The 18,992-nt window shown below is 41.5% G+C and overlaps 1 protein-coding gene across 3 annotated transcripts in view; it reads right to left on the bottom strand.

The window, feature by feature from the left end:
- Positions 1-18,992, bottom strand: part of adcy8 (adenylate cyclase 8 (brain)) — a 190,134-nt gene that overhangs the window by 120,730 nt on the left and 50,412 nt on the right. For all 3 annotated transcript variants that reach the window (XM_055867574.1, XM_055867576.1, XM_055867575.1), the window contains exon 2: positions 6,501-6,650. In XM_055867574.1, the coding sequence (XP_055723549.1) occupies positions 6,501-6,650 (150 nt within the window). The remainder of the gene's footprint in view (positions 1-6,500; positions 6,651-18,992) is intronic.

Below are 18,992 nucleotides of genomic sequence, written 5' to 3'. Positions count from 1 at the left end.
TCAGACTGCATGGTCAAATTGCTATAAAGAAACCACTACTAAAAGACACCAACAAGAAGAAGAGCCTTGCCTGGGCCAAGAAACACGAGCAATGGACATTAGATCGGTGGAAATCTGTCCTTTGCTCTGATGAGTCCAAATTAGAGATTTTTGGTTCCAACCGCTGTGTCTTTGTGAGACGCATAGTAGGTGAACGGATGATCTCCACATGTGTGGTTCCCACCGTGAAGCATGGAGGATGAAGTGTGATGGTGCGGGGGTGCTTTGCTGGTGACACTGTCTGTGATATATATAGAATTCAAGGCACACTTAACCAGCATGGCTACCACAGCATTCTGCAGCGATACGCCATCCCATCTGGTTTGCGCTTAGTGGGACTATCATTTGTTTTCCAACAGGACAATGACCCAAAACACATCTCCAGGCTGTGTAAGGGCCATTTGGCCAAGAAGGAGAGTGATGGAGTGCTGCATCAGATGACCTGGCCTCCACAAATCACCCGACCTAAACCCAGTTGAGATGGTTTGGGATGAGTTGGACCACAGAGTGAATGAAAAGCAGCCAACAAATGCTCAGCATATGTGGGAACTCCTTCAAGACTGTTGGAAAAGCATTCCAGGTGAAGCTGTTTGAGAGAATGCCAGAGTGTGCAAAGTTGTCATCAAGGCAAAGGGTGGCAACTTTGAAGAATCTCAAAAATAAAATATATTTTGATTTGTTTACCACTTTTTTGGTTACTACATGATTCCATATATGTTATTTCATAGTGTTGATGTCTTCACTATTATTCCACAATATAGAAAATATTAAAAAATAAAGAAAAACCCTTGAATGAGTAGGTGTGTCCACACTTTTGACTGGTACTGTATATTACAGGAGGTTTACTTGCCACTGAGCTGCCTGTAAATTACTGTCAAATTCATGGTAACCCCTTTAAAGTGTAGAGAAGACAAAGGGAGACAGAGGGAGAGATAGAGAGGAACAGTGAGGGAGAGGAAGTACGGAAAGATGGCTGTGGTGGATGAGACAGTGGAAGTGGGAGAGAGACAGACAGTGAGAGGGAGGTTGCTATAGTTAGAAAGAGTGAAAGTAGAGAGAGGGAGGGGGATGGTGACTTGGCTTTCAGTGGCAAAATTAGAGACGATGTCCACTAGAGCACGCGGAGCTTACTTCTCCAACCCACCCCCTTTCCCCAAACCCTGGAGCATTGCAGATGCAGTGGACCAAACATTAGCAATGGTTCATTGCTAAAATGCCTAGCTGTCTAGACCAGTGGTTCTGAAACTGTGGGTCACGGCAAAGGTCCAGGTGGGTAGCGGGTTGACATTTTGTGTGTTTTTTTGTGTGCTTACCACTCAACTCTTATGGTGGGTCACGACTCAAAAGACACCTCAATTGGATATTACTGTGTTATTTTTTCCTTGTTTTTATTTGCAAATTTCTTACTTTTTAACTCTGCATTGTTGTAAATAGGCTCATAATTAAGCATTTCACTGTAAAGTCTACACCTTTTGGATTTGGCGAAAGTGACAAATTCAGTTGCTTTGATTTGGTTTCCACGGTTGCTATGTTAATGGTAAAAACAAATGTCACAAGCAAGAGTGGGAAAGAGTCGCCAGAGTAAAAAAAGACCAATCAATCCAGCGAGATTTAATAAGTGACAAATGGATTTTGCAACCCTCAAACACAGGAAATGGATGACTGAAAAGTAGAGATCGTCAGGTGGGCAGGGCATGCACATTGCTAGCCCTTGTGTCCTTAAGAGTACATTCACACCGAAGAGACACTTATTTGTTCACGTTATCTGCGGTGGCTTCCAAGGATGGCTTTGTTTTGCTCTATTAAAAGATCCAGTGGTTTATCTTGGGCAGCGTAGTTCCAGGAAATACTATGCCTTAAAAGCTTTCTGCGGCTATCTCTGACCAAGCAATGATGGATCCACTATCTGTACAGTAAACAATAATCGGAATATGTGTGTATATGTGTGTGCCTGTGTTTATGCATAATGTGAGCGAGTGTGTGTGTGCGTGTGTGCATGCATGCATATGTGAGTGAATGTGTATATATCTTGGTAACTGATTTACCACAGTGGGTGTGTAGACATGGCTCATTAGAGAGCTACTTGTCTATCCTCTTGTATGTGCTGTATTATATCATACTATGTAAGTAGGGGCTTACAGAGCAGGGAAGCATACATTACAGTTTTCTGGTATGACCCTGTCACAATTTAAGTACTGAACTATAAGTGATTGCGTTCCAAGTTCGTAGTTATCAACAGCTCTCTAATCGTTCCAGATGAATCTATCTGCACTCTCCAGTCTCTGCCTCTGGTTTCCCAGCCAGTCAGGTTATAGTTCCCTGTTTATCTGGTTCTCATTTCCTGCTTGTCTAGTATCTAGACAACATTCTCATGGTCTTCCCTGTCTCTGTCTCTATCTCTATCCTTAATGGTTTCAGTGATCTTACCTGTCTCTGGTTCTCTCTCTACCCTGACTGTTCTCCAATGGACTAATTCTCTTTGGCTCCTATCCGACAGTCTGAATGGTCTCCAGTGTACATTTGACTCTTTAGCAGACACTTTAATCCAGAGCGATTTAAAGTTAGTGCATTCATCTTAAGACCACCACAACCACTCGTCCCCGGCATGCCGTCATGCGCACGGTAGGCATAAAAGTTGTAAGCAGGAAAGAATCTGGTGAAAATGGGCCTATTTGTAAGGGGGTCATATAAACATTGACAACAAAAACCCACACCCACACATACACCCCCTACTTAGACACAGGCAGTAGTGTTGACACATAACATTGGTAGTACAATACAGCATTTCTCAACCATTTCTGTACCAGTGACTGGTGAGACATGGTCCTCATCTTTTTTTTTAACCAGCTCATGTTTAAAACAAATACAAAATGTCAAAACACCACTGGAGATGCAATAAACCACTAGAACTGTAGCCGCATTATAAAAGCCAAGCTAACGACATAGGCAATATTGCAAATAGTACCCTAAGTACCTTACCCTAAGTGTTAATTCCCACAGCGCTTCAGACTAACATCATCCCCTGATCTCACTGGTGCCACTAACTTTTACAGTTTGTGGCACTAGTGCATGATTTGGTAAGGTGATTTGGTCGGACCCAAATCATGAGTAATCATCGTATTAAGTTATTCGTAGTGCTTAATAATTAAGTGCAATAAATAAGTGGCTTCATCTAACACATCCAATCAGGAATGCATGACTCAAAATATTTTGAGGTGCAACCTTAACCAGTGATTGACATACATTTTGGGTTGATAATTAGACTATAGTTGCTATATTGTACTGTCAAAATAGGACTGCAGAATTTCCAGATTTTTTGTTGTTGTTCAATAGAGATTAATTACATACATCGAACTAATATCATAGGCTAATTAATTTAATTTGATTCACAAGTGATAGGGTAATATTGTCACCTATTATTCTATTCTTGATGTAATCTTGTTTTTGATAAATTCAGCAAAAAATGAAACGTCCTCTCACTGTCAATTGCGTTTATTTTCAGCAAACAAAATGCATGGATTTGTTAAGGTGGCATTAAGGCCAAACAAAGGGGATACAGACGGGAAATTTGAGGCATTATCAAGTGATTGTCAAATTGTGAATGAGAGGCTGATGTAGTGTGTACAGCATGAACAAAAAACCTTTCATGCGACTTTTTCCAAATCATCATTAGTCGCATCACGCAGCCTTAGAATGTATTAAACATCAAAACATATAGCCCAAAATTTGTATCACAACTAAAGTTACATAACTAACTAAATTAAGCATATAGGAGTACCTGTTTCTTTGTTAACTGCTCAACACAGAATAGCCGCATGTGCGCGTTCCCTTTAGAGAAAATATAATTTATATTTTATTCAGCTGTGTTCAATTAGATTATTCATACTATAAAATACACTGCTCAAAAAAATAAAGGGAACACTTAAACAACACAATGTAACTCCAAGTCAATCACACTTCTGTGAAATCAAACTGTCCACTTAGGAAGCAACACTGATTGACAATAAATTTAATATGCTGTTGTGCAAATGGAATAGACAAAAGGTGGAAATTATAGGCAATTAGCAAGACACCCCCAAAAAAGGAGTGATTCTGCAGGTGGTGACCACAGACCACTTCTCAGTTCCTATGCTTCCTGGCTGATGTTTTGGTCACTTTTGAATGCTGGCAGTGCTCTCACTCTAGTGGTAGCATGAGACGGAGTCTACAACCCACACAAGTGGATCAGGTAGTGCAGTTCATCCAGGATGGCACATCAATGCGAGCTGTGGCAAAAAGGTTTGCTGTGTCTGTCAGCGTAGTGTCCAGAGCATGGAGGCGCTACCAGGAGACAGGCCAGTACATCAGGAGACGTGGAGGAGGCCGTAGGAGGGCAACAACCCAGCAGCAGGACTGCTACCTCCGCCTTTGTGCAAGGAGGTGCACTGCCAGAGCCCTGCAAAATGACCTCCAGCAGGCCACAAATGTGCATGTGTCTGCTCAAACGGTCAGAAACAGACTCCATGAGGCTGTTCTCACTGTTTGTTTGTGGGTGATTGTTGCTGTGTCTGTGTTTGTGCACCACACGGTACTGTTTAGTTTTGTTTAGTCTGTTCGTGCGTTCTTCGTTTTATGTTAGTTCGCATGTTCAGGTCTGTTGACGTCGTTTGTTGTTTTGTAGTTTGTCTTGTATTTTCGTATTCGTTATTATAATTCAATTTCATTATGTCTACATACCTCGCTGCGTGTTGGTCCGATCCATGCTCCTCCTCGTCTGAGGAGGAGAACGACTTCGACAGCCGTTACAATCACAATGTACGTGTGTGTAGAGTGCGTGTGCTATCGCTTGTGTGCATATACGTGTGTCTGTACTTTTGTGTGTATCTCTTCACAGACCCCGCTGTTCCATAAGGTGTATTTTTCACATGTTTTTAAAAATCTCATTCTACTGCTTGCATCAGTTACCTGATGTGGAATAGAGTTCCATGTAGTCATGGAACTCTATTATATGACTACTATTCCATGACTACTGTGCTCCTCCCATAGTCTGGATTGTGAAGAGACCTTTGGTGGCATGTCTTGTGGAGTATGCATAGGTGTCCGAGTAGTTTTAAACAGACAGCTCAGTAAAATTCATCTTGTCAAAAACAAGTAGTGATGAAGTCTATCTCTCTTCCACTTTCAGCCATGAGAGATTGACATGCATATCATTAATGTTAGTTCTCAGTGTACATTTAAGGGCCAGCCGTGCTGCCCTGTTCTGAGACAATTGTAGTTTTCCTAAGTCCCTCTTTTTGGCAACTGACCACACGACTGAACAGTAGTCTAGGTGCGACCAAACCAGGGTATGTAGGACCTGCCTTGTTGATAGTGTTAAGAAGGCAGAGCAGCACTTTATTATGGACAGACTTCTCCCCATCTTAACTTCTCTAGGGTAGGGGGCAGCATTTTCACATTTGGATGAAAAGCATACCCAAATTCAACTGCCAGTTACTCATCCCCAGGAGATAAGATATGCATATTATTAGTAGATGTGGATGGAAAACACTCTGAAGTTTCTAAAGCTGTTTGAATCATGTCTGTGAGTATAACAGAACTTATTTGGCAGGCGAAACCCCGAGGACAAACCATTCAGATTTTTTTTTTTGAGGTCACTGTCTTTTCAATGAGATTTCATTGGGACACCAGATTTCTAAGCAAATTGCGTGCAGTTCCTACGGCTTCCACTAGATGTCAACAGTCCTGAGAAATAGGTTGAGGTTATTCCTTTGTGTAATGAAGAAATACGGCCAACTTGAAGTCGAGGCACTCCAGGTGTCCTGGAGAACAACTCCACAGAACCGCATTTGTTTTGGCGACAGTTTTAGTTTTGCGACGAGACTGTCGCTGAGAAAACAGGGAAGACTGAAGAACTAACACTAATTGCTAATGGCCTTGCAGAGGTGAAGAGCACACCCCCCAGTACTAATTGCTGATTGCCTAAGAGAGGATAAACCACTCCCCCTCCAATACAGCCACGGATTATGAAGACAACAACAGTCATAAATTGCCCTGCCCCTTAATCCTGGTTAATGTGTCAACAATCATCTACGAGAGAATAGCAGTCAGCAGTTCACCCACCAAGTAGGCTGCTTGGAAGGCAGGCAGCACCGAAAATAGATTTCCCTAGCTAGCAAAAAGACAGTACTAGACGACAACAGATTAAGACACAAACTATACTTATCACTCCTGGAGATAGAGTTATTTGGCTGGTTAACCATAGGTAACACAAAAGGATTCTACCTGGAACCAACAAGGTTTCTTCAAAAGGTTCTCCTGTGGGGACAGCCGAAGAACCTTTTAAGGTTCTAGATAGCACCTTTTCTTCTAAGACTGTATGGTTACATGTCTTACAGTGACTGTTTTCTTTCAGTCACTTGTTTCTTCAGAGAACCATTGTTACATACATAATCCTTTCGGTTGACCAAGACCAATGGTCTTACCTGTCTCTGGTTCTCTGTCTCCAGACGGAGCCTGGCCTCGATGCACCTCCTCGTCTCCAGGAAGGCCTGGCGCTGGGCACGGTCCGACAGGTAGCTGATGAAGATCCCAGCCGTGTTCATACACATGAACAACACTGCCTGGGCCACCACCTGAGGGAGACATAGAGAAGAACATTGAACATGGCTAAACAGGCTTATTAGTTGTAACACACATCACTTTTCATGGGGTATGGGTTACAAAAATCCATGTAACGGTGAGGTACACACTTACTGTTGGTTTACAATACAGGCTTCTGATGTTGATCAATGTGCGATCAAAATGTTTTTAACCAATAAAGGTATTTGTTTGAGCATATGAGTGTTTACTTCCAACACTGAAGAAGGCACCATTGCTGCAGCATATGTGCATGCGGGCTCCCGAGTGGCGCAGCAGTCTAAGGCATTGCATCTAAGTGCTAGAGGCGTCACTACAGACCCTGGTTTGATCCTGGGCTGTATAACAACCGGCTGTGATCGGGAGTCCCATAGGTTAGGGGAAGGTTTGGCTGACGTAGTAAAATAAGAATTTGTTCTTAACTAACCTGCCTAGTTAAACAAAGGTTAAAATTACACTGGACACAATAAGAAAAAAAAGTATTAGATTAGGTACTGCAAAAATACTTTACTAATGACTACTAACTTGTTAATTAATGTGGGATTACCACACCAGTTGGTGTTACCCCTGTCCATAGGCCCTTGGACAGAAAGAGCCATCGTGGACACCGGGTCATCAATGAGAAGCTATGGAAGGAGGTGAGAATGGTACACAAGACAACATGAAGCCTTGGACAGAAGGTCCATTGTATCTGGCTGATGTTGAGGCTAAATGACCACACGGATGGGGTGAAGTTAAGTGCCACCTGTTTAACCACTCCTATAGGATTCCTTCTGTTATTCTGCCTTCCAAGACCCTTGCTTTTCCTGTCATGTTGGGAATTGATTTCATGTACTTCAGTGGTATCCAGATTGACAGAGCTCACCCAAAACTGACTTCCCCATCTCTGATGAGGCCATGTGGAAGGCCCAAAAGGATGATCAAGAAGTACAGGCTCTGTACCAGACTATCCTGGAAGATGGAGAACATGCTGCAACATTTCCATGAAGACCCGTTAGCTGGTCATTTCAGCAAGTTCAAACCCTACAAGTGGTTGCAAACACTATTGTGCTGGCCAAATCAGAGCCTGGATGTAAAAGTCACACATCCGAAACTGTCAGGTTTGTCAAATGTACAAAACAGAAGGACAGAAGACTGCCGGCAAGTTGCAGCAAACAGTGTTTACCCTGCCTTTGTAAATGTTAAGGAGTAGATTTGATGGGTCTATTTCCTAGAAGCTCCAATCAGAATGTGTACATGCTTGTTTTTGTTGTTTACTTTTCCAAGTGGGTGGAGCTTTTTGTCCTTCACCGGGCCACAGCGAGGACAATCTCTAACATCCTCACGAAAGAGATCCTGACACGCTGGGGAGCGCCTAATCACATCCTGTCTGACCAAGGTTTCCAATTCCTGAAACATAATTTGACCACGGCCTATCACCCACAGACCAACCTCAACGAGACGGTAAATCGAACCTTGAAGATGATGGTTGTAGGGACCCAGCACAAACACTGGGACAAGCACCTTCACGAGTTCTGAGTTCTTGCTGTGCAAGAGTCCACTGGAGAGCTCAACCTGAGTCGTCCCCTCCGAGGACCCTTGGACATGATGCTACAACCACAAAAGGTTACTCCGGACTCGGCATGCTATGACCGGATCCAATAACAATTCCTAGTATTACCATTCAAAGCCAAGTCTCTGGAGTTCTAGTGACAGACTCAACTGACTGACAACTTTTACCATAGGGTATTTCATTTGATTTCCTTGTGATTTACACTGTATCGTGTGGGTTTTTACCAATTTGATGTTACAGTAGGCCTATTGTGAATCCAAATAATGTGTATTGTAGTGTGGCCAGGAGCGTTTATGGTGCTGAGTTTGGTATGGTACTTGTTTTACACACTGTTTATTGAGGACAATTGAGTGACTGAGGTCACTTGGGGTTCACTCAACCATTTACCAGGCTGGACAATTTTTTTAAGCCCGAGGTACGGGACATTTACAAGTGAACCTTTTTTTTGTATTATTTTGAGACTGTCTCAAAAAAATATATATATATATTATTTGTGTGATCATTTATTTTGGTAATACAACCAATATATATATATATACACACATTTACACAGTTGAAGTCGGAATTTTACATACAATTAGGTTGGAGTCATTAACCTCTAATTCCTCCAAAACCCGGATCCGGGAGCACCCCCATCAGTAAAAAAGCTGACTAGCATAGCCTAGCATAGCGTCACAAGTAAATACTAGCATCTAAATATCATTAAATCACAAGTCCAAGACACCAGATGAAAGATACACATCTTGTGAATCCAGCCATCATTTCTGATTTTTAAAATGTTTTACAGGGAAAACACAATATGTAAATCTATTAGCTAACCACGATAGCAAAAGACACCACGTTTTTACTCCACCATTTTTTTACTGCATCAGTAGCTATCACAAATTCGACCAAATAAAGATATAAATAGCCACTAACCAAGAAACAACTTCATCAGATGACAGTCTGATAACATATTTATTGTATAGCATATGTTTTGTTAGAAAAATGTGCATATTTCAGGTATAAATCATAGTTTACCATTGCAGCCACCATCACAACTCTCACCAAAGCAACTAGAATAACTACAGAGACCATCGTGTATTACCTAATTACTCATCATAAAACATTTCTTAAAAATACACAGCGTACAGCAAATGAAAGACACAGATCTTGTGAATCCAGACAATATTTCAGATTTTCTAAGTGTTTTACAGCGAAAACACAATATAGCGTTATATTAGCTTACCACAATAGCAAACATCACAACAGCATTGATTCAAGCCAAAAATAGCGATAACGTATAAACCACCAAAATATATTAATTTTTTCACTAACCTTCTCAGAATTCTTCAGTTTACAGTCCTATAACATCATATTACACAATGCATATAGAGTTTGTTCGAAAATGTGCATATTTAGCGGCACAAATCGTGGTTATACAATGAGAAAAGTTGCCAAGCTGCCCAGAAAATGTTGGGAGAAATCTTTGGAGAGGCACCTATTCTAATCAATAAATAATCATAAACTTGACTAAAAAATACAGGTTGGACAGCAAATGAAAGACAAATTAGTTCTTAATGCAATCGCTGTGTTACATTTTTAAAATTAACGTTACTACAACATACAGCGTGCGTTAAAGCGAGGCTACACTGAAATTAATGGCGGCTTATGCATTTAACATTTACATTTACATTTAAGCCATTTAGCAGACGCTCTTATCCAGAGCGACTTACAAGTACATACATTCATACTTTTTTTTTTTTATACTGGCCCCCTGTGGGAATCGAACCCACAACCCTGGCGTTGCAAGCGCCATGCTCTACCAACCCAGCCACACGGGGCCCCAGCCACACGGGGCCCCATTTAACATTTTTCAACAGAACAACGAATTATCAGCATAAATAGTTCTTACTTTTTGATGAACTCCCATCAGAATCTTGGGAAAGGTGTCCTTTGTCCAAAAGAATCGTTGCTCGGTTGTAGAATGTCCTCTTCAACGTTGCAATTAGCAGTAAACATTAGCCATGGGGTCCAGACATCACCAACTCCCTAGAACACTAATAAATATCCGAAAATCGCAATATACTGACATAAACCGATATAATTCGGTTTAAAATAACAACATTATGATGTCTTTAACACCTATATCGAATAAAAACACAGCCGGATATTTCTAAGAGTTATAACCGAAGGTTCTAGTACGATATGCCAAGCTCCTTCCTGCGCCAGAGCGAAGAGGGAAAAGACCAGTACTTTTCTTCCCAAGCCATTTATAACCTTTCAGATCTGCCTAGAGACTCCATTTCAAGTCTCACTATTCACTAACAACCAGGGGAAGGCGTATGCAGTGCATCTCAACCAATAGAAGACAGGCAGATTTATAAACAGATCTGAGAACAGCCAGCAAAATTTTGCATTCTCACATCCACATAGGAAAATTGCTCTAAGTCCAGTTATGTTTCACTCACAGATATAATTCAAACGGTTTTAGAAACTAGAGAGTGTTTTCTATCCAATAGTAATAATAATATGCATATTGTACGAGCAAGAATTGAGTACGAGGCAGTTTAATTTGGGAACGTAATTATTACAAAGTGCTAACAGCACCCCCTATAGACAAGACTCGTTTTTCAACCACTCCACTAATTTCTTGCTAACAAACTATAGTTTTGGCAAGTCGATTTTGACATCTACTTTGTGCATGACACAAATCATTTTTCCACCAATTGTTTACAGACAAATTATTTCACTTATAATTCACTGTATCACAATTCCAATGGGACAGAAGTTTACATACACTAAGTTAACTGTGCCTTCAAACAGCTTGGAAAATTCCAGAAAATGATGTCATGGGAAAATCAAAAGAAATCAGCCAAGACCTCAGAAACAAAATTGTAGACCTCCACAAGTCTGGTTCATCCTCGGGAGCAATTTCCAAACGCCTGAGGGTACCACGTTCATCTGTACAAAAAATAGTACGCAAGTATAAACACCATGGGACCACGCAGCCATCATACCACTCAGGAAGGAGACGCATTCTTTTGCCTAGAGATGAACGTACTGTTTTGCGAATAGTGCAAATCAATCCCAGAACAACAGGAAAGGACCTTGTGAAGATGCTGAGGAAACCGGTACAAATGTATCTATATCCACAGTAAAACGAGTCATATATCGACATAACCTGAAAGGCCGCTAAGCAGGGAAGAAGCCACTGCTCCAAACCCGCCTTAAAAAACCCAGGTGAAACAAAAACAGAACTGTTTGGCCATAATGACCATCGTTATGTTTGGATCAAAAAGGGGGAGGCTTGCAAGCCGAAGAACACCATCCCAACAGTGAAGCACGAGGGTGGCAGCATCATGTTGTGGGGGTGCTTTGCTGCAGGGGGGACTGGTGCACTTCACAATATAGATGGCATCATGAGGGAGGAAAATGAAGTGGATATATTGAAGCAACATCTCAAGACATCAGTCAGGAAGTTAAAGCTTGGTCACAAATGGATCTTACAAATGGACAATGACTCCAAGCATACTTCCAAAGTTGTGGCAAATGGCTTAAGGACAACAAAGTCAAGGTATTGGAGTGGTCATCACAAATCCCTGACCTCAATCCTATAGAAAATGTGTGGGCAGAACTGGAAAAAGCGTGTGCGAGCAAGGAGGCCTACAAACCTGACTCAGTTACACCAGCTCTGTCAGGAGGAATAGGCCAAAATTCACCCAACTTATTGTGGGAAGCTTGTGGAAGGCTAGCCGAAACGTTTGACCCAAGTTAAACAATTTAAAGGCAATGCTACCAAATACTAACTGAGTGTAGGTAAACTTCTGACCCACTGGGAATTTGATGAAAGAAATAAAAGCTGAAATAAATCATTCTCTCGACTATTGTTCTGACATTTCACATTCTTGAAATAAAGTGGTGATCCTAACTGACCTAAGACAGGTAATTTTTTACAAGGATTAAATTCAGGAATTGTGAAAAACTGAATATAAATGTATTTGGCTAAGGTGTATGTAAACTTCTGACTACAACTCTATATAATTTTGTTCCCCCAAGTGGATGGGTTGGGTCAGGGGGAGAGGGGGGAACATATACCTATACCTCCTTTTGTATATATTGATTATATATATATATATTGATACTATCCTTCAAATATGCATATTGCATAAGATACCTCAGAAAACTGAGGTGGTTCCCTCCAGAATCCCTTCCCTAGGTGTAAACTTAATTATGTTGGCCCTGGATAGATCTCTACTGAGGTTCAGTTTAACATGGTAGCATTTTGCTCTAGTCTAGGAGAGGTAGATGCAGCCTTTCAACAGGGGGAAGGCCAGCATAGGGGTCCAAGCTTTTCTTCTGGGTATTTTGTTGTTTTGAGCTGTTTTTTATTTTCCTAATATTTTATTACTCTGACCTTTCAGCACACTGGCCATGTGAACGTACTAACATTCATTTCTGATTACTATGAGTATGTCTAATTCACTGACTCTAGGCTCCACATGCTTTATCAGCTGGAACGTCAAAGGAGTTAACCAGGTGGTCAAGCGTAGCCGAGTGTATGCTCATCTCAAGTCCTTAAGTCCGGACATTGTTTTTCTCCAAGAGACCCATCTCTGGTCCAGCGACCTTGATAAACTAAAGAGAGGATGGGTAGACCAAATATTTCACTCCAACTTTGGTGCTAAGGCCCGAGGGGCAGCCATCAGAAAAGGCACCCTGTTTGTCTCCTCCAAAGTAATTTCAGATACTAATGGAAGACATATTAAGTGATGGGGAAATTGTTTTAGCTAACCTCTATAATTGGGTTGACACTCAATTTCTCTCTGACCACGTCGCAACACTTCACGACCTAAAATCTCATCAATTTATATTGGGCGGAGATTTCAATTGTGTATTGCATCCAAGTCTTGACAGATTCAGACTGAAGCCCAACAATGTCATTTCTAAATCAGGTGCAGTAATCAACTCATTTCTAGAATCATATAATTTGTCTGATCCATGAAGGAGGAGCAATCCCACTGCTAAACAGTACTCCTTTTTATTCTCCAGTCCACCGCTTATACCCTAGGATTTACTTTCTCCTGCTGGACAATATAATTCTTCCTTTAGTAACTAATGGCCAATTTTACAGCATCGTTATCTCAGATAATAGCCCTGTCCAGCTAGATATCCGCTTTCCGGCCAGTACTGTGTCACGACGCGTGTGGCGACTTGACCCACTACTACTACTAGTGCCTTTAAAAAACTCACAGATGGCTTTTTACAGATCAACTGCACCCCTGACGTGTCTCACTCTACTGTGTGGGAGTCGTTAAAAGCATATCTAAGGGGCCAAAATATTTCATACACAGCATATGACAACAGAGCATCAGATACAGTGGCTGCAAAAGTTTTCACCCCCTTGGCATTTTTCCTATTTTGTTGCCTTACAACCTGGAATTAAAATTTTTGGGGGGGTTTGTATCATTTGATTTACACAACAGGCCTGCCACTTTGAAGATGCCAAATGTTTTTTTGTGAAACAAACAAGAAATAAGACAAAGAAAACTGACCATGCATGACTTTTCACCCCCCCTCCCAAAGTCAATACTTTGTAGAGCCACCTTTTGAGGCTACAAGTCTCATGAGGTATGCCTTGGCACAACTAGCCACTGGGATTTTTGCCCATTTGCCCAGGCAAAACTGCTCCAGCTCCTTCAAGTTGGATGGGTTCCGCTGGTGTACAGCAATCTTAGTCATACCACAGATTCTGAATTGGATTGAGGTCTGGGCTTTGACTAGGCCATTCAAGACGTTTAAATGTTTCCCCTTAAACCACTTGAGTGTTGCTTTAGCAATATGCTTAGGGTCATTGTCAATGCTGGAAGGTGAACCTCCGTCCCAATCTCAAATCTGTGGATGACTGAAACAGGTTTCCCTCAATAAGTTCCCTTTATTTAGCGACATCCATAATTTATTCAATTATGAACAGTTTCCCAGTCCCTACTGATGAAAAACATCCCCACAGCATGATGCTGCCACCACCATGCTTCACTGTGGGGATGGTTATTTTCAGGGTGATGTGAAGTGTTGGTTTTGCGCCAGACATAGAGTTTTCCTTGATGGCCAAAAAGCTACATTTCTGTCTCAACTGACCAGAGTACCTTCCTCCATATGTTTGGGGAGTCTCCCACATGTCTTTTGGCGGACACCAAACCTGTTTACTTATTTCTTTCTTTAAGCAATGGCTTTTTTTCTGGCCACTCTCTGTAAAGCCCAGCTCTGTGGAATGTACGGCTTAAAGTGGTCCTACGGACAGATACTCCAGTCTCCGCTGTGAGCTTTGCAGCTCCTTCAGGGTTATATTTTGTCTCTATGTTGCCTCTGATTAATGCCCTCCTTGCCTGATCTGTGAGTTTTGGTGGGCAGCCCTCTCGGCAGGTTTGTTGTGGTGCCATATTCTTTCCATTTTCATGGATTTAATGGTGCTCCGTGGGATGTTGAAGATTTTTTTATAACCCAACCCTGATCTGCACTTCTCCACAAATTTGTCCCTGACCTGTTTGCAGAGCTCCTTGGTCTTCATGGTGCCGCTTGCTTAGTGGTGTTGCAGACTCTGGGGCCTTTGAGAACAGGTGTATATATACTGAGATCATGTGACACAGATTGCACACAGGTGGACTTTATTTAACTAATTATGTGACTTCTGAAGGTAATTGGTTGCACCAGATCTTATTTAGGGGCTTCATAGTAAAGGGGGTGAATACATATGCACACACCACTTTTCAGTTTTACATTTATTTATTTTTTAAACAAGCAATTTTTTTCATTTCACTTCACCAATTTGGACTATTTTGTGTATGTCCATTTGTTGAAATCCAAATTAAATCCATTCAAATTACAGATTGTAATGCAACAAAATAGGAAAAATGCAAAGGGGATGAATACTTTTGCAAGGCACTGTATGACTCTTCTACGACTCCTGAACTCTACAAATGGAGACTGCTACACCAATCAGAATTTGACAATCTTTCCACCAAACAAACTGAGAAGCTTCTGTTTAAGTCGAGGCAATGCTATGAACACGAAGAGAAAGCTGGCAAAATGTTATCTCACCAGCTTCGACAATCCGTTGATAGCAGCACCATACCTGAAATCTCTGTTGTAGCAGATTTAACTTCTACCAATCCCAAAGAAATCAACAATCAATTTAAGCAATTCTACTCTACTCTTTACTCGTCAGAAGCTCTTCCTGACACATCTCGTATGCATGCATTTCTAGACAATCTGGACATCCCCGGTCTCAATTCAGATGAACAAACCAACATGGAAATTCAGATGAACAAACCAACATGGATGCCTCAGTAAGTGATGAGGAAGTTACTCTGGGTCTGATGGCTTCCCTATTGAATTTTATAAAGCATTCTCCCCGACCGGGTTGAGTGGGAATATCTATTTGCAGTACTAGAGAGATGTGGGTTTGGTCTGTCATTCCTTTCCTGGATAAAGATGTTGTACTCTTCCCCAGTGGCTGTTATGTTACCTCCAGCTAATTCCCTCTCCACAGGAGGGCCAGGCAGGGTTGCTATTTATCCCCTTTCCTATTTGATATGGCTATTGAACCTCTTGCTATCGCCCTGCGGACGGAGGAGAAGATTAAGGGAATATTAAGGGGCAGCATAACTCACAAGGTGTCCTTATATGCAGAAGGTCTTCTTTTCTACATCTCTAACCCTGTGGAGTCTATACCCTATCCCTTGGACATGCTACAAGGTTTTGGGACATTCTCTGGTTATAAGTTAAACCTAACAAAAGGCGTGCTCCTCCCCATTAATCAGTTAGCAGAATAAATTGGGTATACCAATTTCACATTTAAGTGGAGCATCAGGTCTTTACTTATTTGGGGATAAAGACCACATGCTCATTTAAGGCTCTGTTTAAACATAACATCGAAAAACTCCTTGAGCGCACTAAGCGGGATTTCATAAGGTACCCGTCTCTTCCCTCTTCCCACAGCAGGTCGCATTAATTCTGTTTAGATGATTGTACTACCTAGGTTTTTGTACTTGTTCCAAATTATTCCCATTTTTTCTGCCAAAGTCGATGTTGAAACAACTGGACAGCTACATTTCCAAATTCATTTGGAATATGTCAAATCCACAAATGAGAAAGGTACATCTAGAGAGACCTAAGCCGGCAGGCATTTTACACTACTACTGATCAGAAAATATATCTAAATGTGATTTTTTGGGGTTTCTACATTTGAAAACACGGATGGCCCAACATGGGCCATTATGGAGTTACAGTCAAACCTTCCAACTTCTCCAGTCTCACTCCTGTGCTCCCCAATGCCCATGAACCTTGGCACCCAGGTTTTGAACTCCATTGTTAAGAACTCCCTTAAATTCTGGTGCCAATTCTGATATCACTTTAGCCATAAACAAGCAAGCGGCTTCTCTCCATTAACATCTAATCATCTATTCCCTGCGTCGCAGATTGACATGGCATTCCAGTTCAGGCATAGGAGCGGTCTGGTGTTTTTTTGTGACTTATTTGTTGATAACACATTTGTCTCATTCGATAAATCAAATCAAATCAAATGTTATTTGTCACATACACATGGTTAGCAGATGTTAATGCGAGTGTAGCGAAATGCTTGTGCTTCTAGTTCTGACAATGCAGTAATAACCAACAAGTAATCTAACCTAACAATTCCACAACTACTACCTTATACACACAAGTGTAAAGGGATAAAGAATATGTACATAAAGATATATGAATACTCTGAGGGTTCACCATAATATTCCCAATACCCACTTTTTTAGATACCTGCAAACTCGCAGCTTGCCAAAAAACATTTCCCTTCATTTCCACTCGAGCCTACTAAGTGTCCAGTCGAGAGGTGCTTAGATCTTAACCCTTATCTGAAGGGCACAATCTCCAGAATACACGACATAATACAGAACATTAAATCGGCCTTCCTTTGCAAATACAAAATCTGCATGGGAGCAAGACATAGGTGGCGAGCTACCCGATGATATATGGCAACAAAGTATTTAGCGTATCCAAACATCATAATTTTGCATAAGGCATGTGCTTATTCAGTTTAAGGTTTTGCACCGTCTCCATTACTCAAATGACAGATTGGCAAAAATATACCCAAATGTTGACCCCAAGTGTTTGAGATGCCACCAGAGTCCAGAAACTGTGGGACACATGTTTTGGTCATGCCAATCTTTGAGTGGCCTCTGGGACCCCATTTTTGAGGCATTCTCACATAAGTGTAATACAACGATTAGCCCCAACCTGGTCACTGCCATTTTTGAGGCACTTCCCCTAGACCAGAAAGCTACCACGCAAGCTACTTCTACCTCACCGCCTTGTCCTCTTTCACTGGAAGTCTGCAAAGCCACCCTCCTTTATGCAGGGGGTTAAGGAGGTGATGTCATCTCTGCCTCTGGAGAAGGTTAGGTACACTGTGCATGGGTCCCAACAAAAGTTAAACCGAACCTGGTCCCCATTAATACAAAACAGGGAGAGCCAGTCTTTTACTTAGGGTAACTTGCATATTTTGGTAAGCAGTTATGTCTGTTCTAGTGGCCATTTGTGCTGATAAGAATGTTCCGTTGCTTTTGTTTCTATTAATGATTTAACTTACTTTTATAGCTGTCTTAGCGGGTGGGGGTTTTTGGAGGGAGAAAGGTTGGGAGGGAGGGGATGGATGGATGGATGGGAAAATTAGTGGTTGGGGTTGTACTGTTTTTGTTGTTATATCTGAAATTCTATAAATAAAGCTTAAAAAAAAATTTAAAGAGAGAATTCTGTTCAGTTATAGTCACAGCTGTGTATATACCATGACGGACCTCAAGGAACTACACTGGGCTTTGTGAAAACAGTAAACCACATATCCTGAGGCCGCATTCATTGTAACTGGGGATTTTAACAAAGCAAATTTGAGGAAAATGGTTCAATAAACGCATTGTTTGTAGCACTCAAAAACTCTACCATTGTTACTCCCCCTTCGGGGTGGCTAAAATGCTGTCCACCTCCCTCCCTACAGCAAATCAGATCACGACTCCATCCTGCTCCTCCCTTCCTATAAAAGGAAGTACCTGTGCTAAAGTCTATTCAAAGCTGGTCAGAACAATCGGAATCCATGCTTCAAGGTTGTTTTGATCACGCGGAGTGGGATATGTTCCGGGTTGCCACTGAGAATAACACTGATATATACACGGACAGAGTGACTGAGTTAATCAGGAAGTGTATAGGGGAGGTTGTTCCCACTGTGACTATTAAAACCTAACCAAACCAAAAATCGTTGATAGATGGCAGCATTCGCACAAAACTGAAAGCACGAACCACCATATTTAACCATGGCAAGGTGCCTGGGAATATGGTAGAATACAAACAGTGCAGTTATGCCCTCCGTAAGGCAATCAAACAGGCAAAACGTCAGTACAGAGACAAAGTGGAGTTGCATTTCAACGGCTCAGACACCAGACGTATGTAGCAGGGTCTAGGCAGTAGATGACCAGGGATGTACTCTTGACAAGTGCGTGAATTGGACCATTTTCCTGTCCTGCTAAGCATTCAAAATGTAACGAGTACTTTTACGTGTCAGGGAAAATGTATAGAGTAAAAAGTACAGGTATTGTCTTTAGGGACGTAGTAAAGTTAAAGTAAAAGTTGTCAAAAAAAAATAATAGTAAAGTGAAGTACAGATACCAAAGAACCGACTTAAGTAAAAATACTTTCAAGTACTACTAAAGTACTTTACACCAGTGCTCAATTGAGATAATTTCCACACCGCGTAGGGCTGCACGAT

The sequence above is a fragment of the Salvelinus fontinalis genome, chromosome 17 (genome assembly GCF_029448725.1).
Source record: "Salvelinus fontinalis isolate EN_2023a chromosome 17, ASM2944872v1, whole genome shotgun sequence".
NCBI classification, from domain to species: domain Eukaryota; kingdom Metazoa; phylum Chordata; class Actinopteri; order Salmoniformes; family Salmonidae; genus Salvelinus; species Salvelinus fontinalis.
Note: the sequence above shows the minus strand (reverse complement) of the source record. Positions and strands in the feature narration are given on the sequence as shown.